At 34.5% G+C, this 8,692-nt stretch overlaps 1 protein-coding gene across 2 annotated transcripts in view; it reads left to right on the forward strand.

Moving 5' to 3' along the window:
* LOC107453020 (protein lin-28 homolog) overlaps positions 1–2,858 on the forward strand; it is a 209,539-nt gene extending 206,681 nt beyond the window's left edge. Inside the window, exon 4 of one of the 2 annotated variants that reach the window (XM_021147918.3) lies at positions 950–2,858. In XM_021147918.3, coding sequence (XP_021003577.1) covers positions 950–1,310 — 361 coding nt within the window. In that variant the 3' untranslated portion in view covers positions 1,311–2,858. The remainder of the gene's footprint in view (positions 1–949) is intronic. The other variant, XM_021147917.3, reaches the window with a different exon arrangement.
* Positions 2,859–8,692: the final 5,834 nt, after the last annotated feature.

An 8,692-nucleotide genomic window follows, 5' to 3' on the forward strand; every position in this document is an offset into this window, starting at 1 on the left:
AACGCATGCGCAATGAGAGATAATGTCTGCGTTGGACCGACTGCTCACGCTGAGCTAACAAAAAAGTATTTTTTTGGCGTCAGCTCTACGTCAACTTTCCGCTGACGCCCAGATAAGGTGCTAGTTCTAAGAAACCAGGTCTTGAGCTAACAAACCAGTATTTTGTTGGCGTCAGCGGGACGTTGACGTCCTGCTGACGCTCAGATAAGGCGTTTGTCCTAAGAAACCAGACCTTTAGGTTTTCTCTTTTGAAATTACATTATGACGCATTCGCATACATTATTAATACAAATACACTTTCCATGGCGGGACGATGAGGCAACCACAAGCACTTCCACTGGTTCAAAAGGTCCACGAGGGAAAAATGCACAATAATACCGTTATTACAAAGCACGGAAGCGAGCGGAGCAGGAAAAAGAGTCGTTGAATAGAACTAGTGATCCTTCTACGACTGCTGATTCTTCTACAATTAACTTCGCTGGTTGCGAAGTTTAACTCCTTCCGAGCGGAGGGACTCCACGCACTATTTCTTTTTTTATATTCACTGTGTCGGATAAATTCAATAAACATGACGTGGTAGCACGTGTGGTCCACGTCATCAAATTTATATTTTATAGTTGTCTGATACCACGCACCTTATTTTTCCAATTCCTACTATTAGCTCACTCTCTCCCTATATATATTTATTTATATATCTTGTTTAAATTTTCAATCATTTATAAAATACTTTTATTCAACTTGTAGTGAATGGCACTTGATGTTAATACTGTTTTTTCAAATATTGATTCAACATTTAAATTTAATTAATTTTAGTTTTATATGGGAGAAAAAAATTATAATTATTTCATAATAATTTTTATTTGTTGACCTAAGTAGGAATTGACTTTAATTGTTTTTATATATTACTTGTTTCTAAAGATGTTTTAGTGAAGAAATTTTATTTCTGCAGGTGCTACAACTGTGGGGAGTTTGCCAACCACATAGCTGCCAAATGCTCCATGGGACCACAGCCCAAACGCTGCCACCACTGCAAATCCGTTGATCACCTGATCGCCGATTGCCCATCCAAGGAAGAAGCCAAAAAGAATTCGAACAAGAACAATAACAATGACAATTTCTGCGACAACAACAGAAACACTTGTGAACTCCGCGTCGAGGAAGACGAAGAGATTCGAAACTCTTTCAAAAGTCTTCTAGTGGACGAAGCAGACGATGACGACGAAGACATACAACTGCACGACCATCGAATCAATTGCTCCTCCTCCCCCGCATCCTCATGCGGCTCCTCTTTGGACAAAAGAGAACTGTAGTGTTTCAATCGAACAAAAGGATGGAGGGGGAAAAAAGCATCAAATTTCAAAATAGATAACTTATTCATGATGTTGTGTGTGCAGGAGCATGCTCATGTATGAAAACATAAATGTGCGTTTGATGGAGGGAAAGACTAACTACTTTGTTTGGCAGTAGTTATAGGGGATGTGTTGTTGTTGTTGTTGTCCATGTAAATAAATGCTCACGGCTGGCATTTGGACGTTTCAAATTTTTACTGATAATGTTTTATTGATTTTATTGCTTTAAACCAATTTCTCAAATGATATTTAACTCATTTTTATACAGTCATTCTTCAACTGATATTTAATGAATATAGTTCGTTCACTAGGAGTTGGCACTCGGCTCCACCTCCTCGGACGCAGAGTTCATTTCATCGCGGGAGTGAGAAGAGAAACATCACCGCGCTTGAAATTGAGACAACCCTTAATGCGCGCCACAAGCAAACAGTGACTTATTTTTCAGTCTACTTCGTTTTATCATCTGCTATTATACCTTTCGTTTCTCTAGCTAATTAAAATATATTATAAATTTAAATACTGCTTTTTCCTAGCTAAATATCTCAAAAATGACAAATTCACTCAAAAGGGAGAAATATCATAAAAAATGGCGTGAAATATCAAATTTGTGAAATATTTAATGTTAAAAAAATGCACATAAAGTTTGCGAAATAAATATTTTTGCCATACGATCGCCAAATAAACCTATACCACGTGATAAAGGCGGAGCCAAGTGCCAACTCCTGGTGAACGAGCTATACTTTTAAAGTGATATTTAAACTAATACTAGTGTAGACTTCCTGAGTACATCAACTTCCAAGTTATAGTTTAATTATTGTGGCTGTGTTTCGATGTTTGGTACATTTCGAACTTAAATTTATAAATGAAAAGTCTCAAAATAAAATTGACTTATTTATTTGACCATGCAAAGAATTCTTTTTCCTTTTAAATAAATATTTTTTAAACTACTCGCGTATTGTTTTTAAATATATTGTAAATAATCGTAGAGTGAAAACTTAAAGCAGTTAAAAACATCAATAATTTAAAAAAATTTTTAAAAATGAGATTATGATAATAAACACAACTGTTTTATTGCAATCTAATCTAATTTTGTATTGGTAGAAGAAATTTCATTTGATACGAAGTGAATTTGTTAATTAGGTAAATTTAAGTCAGTTAGCAAAAATAAATAAATAAAATTAAAAAAAAATATAAAGAAAATAGGTTAGAAAATTTCTTATTCTTAATTAAAACAATAAATACAAAAATATCATTCAAATGATGAAATTCTCTTTTTTTTATTCACAACTCAAGAAGTATTTATGGGATCTCTCTGCTCCCATATCTAAAAAATAATTCACCAACTTAATGCATAGCAAAATTAGCAGTGAAAAAAAAAAAATTCTTAAAAAATTATCAAACAGTAGCGGTCGTCATAGCAACGCATGTGCACTGCTTGCTATTACTCTTGAACACAGATGAAAAGTGTAATGACGTCCAAATAAAGTGCACATGCCATCAAACCCAAAACAAGACCCATTTTGCTAATGGGTAAAAAATTTATATCAATTGTAACCTCATAATTAAAACGCTAAATATTTTTTGTTGAAAAAATTAAAATTCATGAAAAGGAATTTAAAGCGTTGAAATAGTGTATTATATACTCTCTCAGAAAAATAAGTTCAATATTAGTCCTAAATTAATTGAACCATAGTATTGAGTCATTAGATAAAACGACAGTTTCACATCATGCACGCTCAACAATCTCTAACAATCTAATAATAATTTCTATTTACAGACGTAGGCGTGCTATGTAAAGTTCACCTACGCAGAAAACGTATACTCTGCGCAACGCAGTTACTACAATATGAATTCGATACAAAGCTTGCGTACATGAATATGCGGGATTCTATGTGATGACAAATTTCTGTATAAAAACCTGTTTGTCTGCCCACTAGGCATCTCAACGTAAATGCAAAATTACTCTTATATATTTTAATTTAGCACTATATGAAGATTACATAAAAATTTCATCGCTACTGAGATCTAACACACTTCAAATTCTTAAAATGCAATGCTAGTCAATACAAATATTTATTTATTTATGGAAATCATGCTTTTTCTGAATATTTGTTTCCCTTTTATTAAAGCATTAAATTTACCATGCAGCTTTTTTGTTTCGTAGATAGATAAGTTTAGTTCTAGATTAAATGCCGTAACAAGTTCTGTTAGACTTTAAACTAAATCACTTCATGAAAAATCGATCATGTTTGATAAAAATTTTGTAATCAAGACATTTTATTCGCATGAAATTCAGAACCGTGTTCAATAACAAACAAGTTCTTATTTAAGCAGAAGTTTTTGATTAAAAAAAAAAAAAGAANTATTTGTTTCCCTTTTATTAAAGCATTAAATTTACCATGCAGCTTTTTTGTTTCGTAGATAGACAAGTTTAGTTCTAGTTTAAATGCCGTAACAAGTTCTGTTAGACTTTAAACTAAATCACTTCATGAAAAATCTATCACGTTTGATAAAAAATTTTGTAATTAAAACATTTTATTCGCATGAAATTAAGAACCGTGTTCAATATCAAACAAGTTCTTATTTAAGCAGAAGTTTTTGATTAAAAAAAAAAAAAGGAAAAATCAGTTTCCCAGACTTTTAACTGAGACTCAAATATGGAAGTTTAAAAACCTATTCTGAGAAGTAAATCTTATGTAAAAAGTGTTGTTGATTACTATTTTTTGTAATATTTGAAGATTGTATGAAAAATGTAACATTTGTAAATAAATTTTTCTTCCATGCATTATTTTGTTTCAAATCTCGAACTTTACATGCATTTCACGATTTACATGTGTGCTTTGATTACAGTATCTTGCTAAATTAGTAGATGCCCTATAACATTATTTAAAATCTTAACTATCAGGTGATACTATACAGCTTTAATGTTTTTACACGGTTTGCACTTGTTTACGTTAGTGTATCAATTGGTTAATATTGTAATGCAACACGTTAAAAATAAACACAAATAAGAAGTATATAAAAAAATCTCTTGAATAAAAACCCATTACATGCATGTTTAAATATAAAAGTACTGCATATAAACTCGTAGAAAACATGTAATTATTAAAGAACTACTGTGCGACCAATAATTTTATCTAATCATTACAATATAATAATATAATACCTGACATAATGAATGTTCTATATTTATATTATATATCGTCTAATTTATCCAATCGCCGAATTTATATTATATATCGTCCAATTTAACCAATCGATACACGAACGTAAACAAGTGCAAACCACGTAAAAACAATAACGCTGTATAGTTATCACCTGATAATTAAAATTTTACATAGAATCTTACAGTGCGTCTAATAATTTGGCCAGGGACAGTATATATGATTCAGAACTGGTGAACAGTAAAAAGAGCACCGGAAACTTAGTTATACGAATTTAACAACCGATTGATTCAATTCCAAAGCTGGTGCTAGAATAAAATACTTATCGAATGAAATTAGATATTTTTTAATACATAAGGATTTCTTAAAGTTTACGAAAAAGAAATTTCCTCACTTTATACCAATAAACTAAATGACTTAAGCAGTTCTAAAACTGTTCAATAAATCATTAAAATTTAAGTATGAAAAATAGTTCTAAAATTGTTCTATAAATCCTAATAAATCAATAAATTGTTCTATAAATCCTAATACATCAATAAATTGTTCTATAAATCCTAATACATCAAATTGTTCTATAAATCCCAATACATCAATAAATTGTACAATAAATCTTAATAAATCAATAAATTGTACAATAAATCTTAATAAATCAATAAATTGTTCAACAAATCCTAATAAATCAATAAATTGTTCAATAAATTGTAATAAATCAATAAATTGTTCAATAAATCATAATCAATCAAGAAATTGTTAAATAAACCATTAAAATTTAAGTATGAAAAGCAGTTTATGTTAATGCTGACGTATTAAAATAAGTATACTAAAAGTTTAACGTTTCCCACTTTTCGCGTGAATCTCCTGGGACAATAAGTCTCCTGAATATTGTAAAAATACCTATATATTGCATGGGAATAAATAATGAAAATAATATAAATGCATCGAAGTATTTATTCTTACCAGAAATGATAGAAACAAGAAGTTGCTGTTATAAAATAATCCAAACAAAACTTAAAATTTTACTTATAATGTTTGTATTACTAATGGGATATGTTGTCCCACTAATAAGTACGATTGAGATATTGTCCCAATGGTAAGTACGATTAAGAAACTATATACCACAAAAAACGTGTCAAATTTTCTTAAATCTGATACTAAATAGGTACAATTATTAGATAATAAGAAGAAACAAAACAATTTAACACGAAATATGGCAAAATTTCTGAACTTACCTCAAAATTCAGAAAATACGTAAATTAAAACGAGATTAACAGGCGTGCTCGCGAACTGAAGTCCGCCAATTTGAATATGAGAGTGTTGCCAAGTTCCTTTAGTCATATTTTTATTCCCTAATGCTTGTTGTTGTTGTAGTTAATTTACGTCGCACTAGAGCTGCACAATGGGCTATTGGCGACGGTCTGGGAACCATCCCTGAGGATGATCCGAAGACATGCCATTACAATTTTGATCCTCTGCAGAGGAGATGACACCCCCGCTTCGGTAGCGACCGACTACCTGCACGCGAAGTCGAGCACTTTACGGTAGCACAGTTTAACGAGGACCAATACCGCACACCCTCGATCCCTACGCAGACCGATCCAAGTGGTCACCCACCCGCACACTGACCGCAGCCAGTGATGCTTGACTTCGGTGATCTGCTGGGAACCGTGTCTTAACGATCAGTCCACTGCGGGACTATTCCCTAATGCCTAATTGTAGTTGTAGTTATAGTTCATTTACGTCGCACTAGAGCTGCGCAATGGGCTATTGGTGACTGTCTGGGAAAACATCACTGAGGATGATCCGAAGACACGCCATCGCAATTTTGATCTTCTGCAGAGGGGATGGTTCCCCTGCTTTGGTAGCTCGAAGACCACCGCTCGAAGTCGAGTATTTTACGGTAGAATAACGAGAACCGATACCACGTACCTTCGGTCCCTACGCAGACTGTTAAAAATGGTCGCCCACCCGCTCACTGACTGCAGCCAGTGATGCTTGACATGGGTGTTCTACTGGGAACCGTGTCTCTATGATTAGTCCACTGCGAGTCTGAGGAACTCTGAAAACATTAAAAAAAACGTGCAAAATTGGGATCTGTTTATCCATTAGAAAATAAGGTTTAATCTTTGGGACGTATACGTACCATTTTGGCCTCCCTGGTAGAGCGATATCATCCGCCAAACGCTGTGCAAAGCGTGTAGGTAGCGGGTCCGAATCCCGCTATTATTCTAGATGTATCTTCGTGCTGTCCTTCTCTGTATTGTGTTATCTGTCTTTCTAATTGACAAAGGCTTGTAAGCTTAAATTGAGCACACAAGCCTGCAAATGTTTATAAATCCAATAAACCAATATATCCCATTTGGATCAGAAAGGATAATTACACTTATTGCATTGCTTTATAATAATGTAAAATTAATACTTTTCATACAAGTTATTTTTTTAAAAATTGAATTCAATTGGAAAACTTTTTGATAACGCTTTTAACTTATCAAAATATTAAACCCTGATGAACTACTGTATAAATTCAGGCGGGTGGGTGACTACTTGGATCAGTCTGCGTAGGGACCGAGGATGCGCGGTATTGGTCCTCGTTAAACTGTGCTACCGTAAAGTGCTCGACTTCGCGTGCAGGTCGTCGGGCTACTGAAGCGGGGGTGCCATCCCCTCTGCAGAGGATCAAAATTGTGATGGCATGACTTCGGATCATCCTCAGGGATGGTTCCCAGACCGTCGCCAATAGCCCATTGTGCAGCTCTAGTGCGACGTAAATGAACAACAACAACAACAACTATAAATTCAGTTATTTATAAGCTTAGTTCATATATAACGACACATTTTTTACAACAGCTAAAATTTTGAAAATCCAGATAGGAATGACAGATGAATTATTTATTTCAATTACCTTACATAAAAAAAAGATTTTAAAGATTAATCTTTGGTATTAATTTCCTTTAATAAGTCTAACTTAATCTCAAAAATGCTTTTACTTCTTCATTAGAAAATAAAGGTCTGAAAGAACATTTAATTTTTCTGGAAAACCTCTGGATGGTTATGGAAATATGATGTTGTTGTTCATTTACGTCACAATAGAGCTGCACAATGGGCTATTGGCGACGGTCTGGGAAACATCCCTGAGGATGATCCGAAGTCATGCCATCACAATTTTGATCCTCTGCAGAGGAGATGACACCCCCGCTTCAGTAGCCCGACGACCTGCACGCGAAGTCGAGCACTTTACGGCAGCACAGTTTAACGAGGACCCATACCGCACACCCTCGGTCCCTACGCAGACTGATCCAAGTGGTCACCCACCCGCACACTGACCGCAGCCAGTGATGCTTGACCTCGGTGATCTGTTGGGAACCATGTCTTAACGATCAGTCCACTGCGGAACTTATTGAAATATGAATCTTGATTCCTATATATGTAACCGTCAATGTCCGAAATCAAGAGAATGTCGACTTTCACCGGTGAATGTCAACAATTACATAGTCGCTTTGGTGAATGTCCGAAATAGTTGTTATATCTGATTTGATATTTACTTATTTCTTGATATTATTATATTTAATCGATATTTAAATATCTTCTGAGGATGGATTAGGAGAAAAATCAGTGTTCGGAGTACCTGTTAGATGCATACTTGGCAGTGACACTTGCCCTTAAAAAACATAGATGTAGGGCATACCGGGCAGTGGCACTTAACTAGACCTAGTATATATTTCGAACATTTAACAAAGCGACTATTCACCGATTGTCGACATTCACCAGTGGATGTCAACGACCACCAATTTCAGTCATTCATATATATATATATATATAATTTTATTCCTATATGTTCCTAAGTTACATATGTGACACAAAAGATCTGAATAGGGCAGTGGTGGCTCAGGGTATAGAGCGTTCGCCTTCCAATGAGGTGAACCGGGTTCGAATCCCAGCAATGGCTGATCGATACAAATTCCGCACCCGGCTTGCGCCGACCACAGTGCTGACGTGAAATATCCTTAGTGCTTGGTGGATCATGGGTTACAGTCTTCTTGTCCTCAGGCTTATCGTGGGAGGTTTTCGTGGTTTTCCTTTCCACGCGTGAGTTCCATTAAAAGTCATCTAGTAAGGCAAATTTCTCCGAATATTTGATCCAGGAGTTCTCCGTATTATAAATCGGGTAGTTAAATTCTAGAT

This window comes from Parasteatoda tepidariorum, chromosome 1 (assembly GCF_043381705.1).
Source record: "Parasteatoda tepidariorum isolate YZ-2023 chromosome 1, CAS_Ptep_4.0, whole genome shotgun sequence".
NCBI lineage: Eukaryota > Metazoa > Arthropoda > Arachnida > Araneae > Theridiidae > Parasteatoda > Parasteatoda tepidariorum.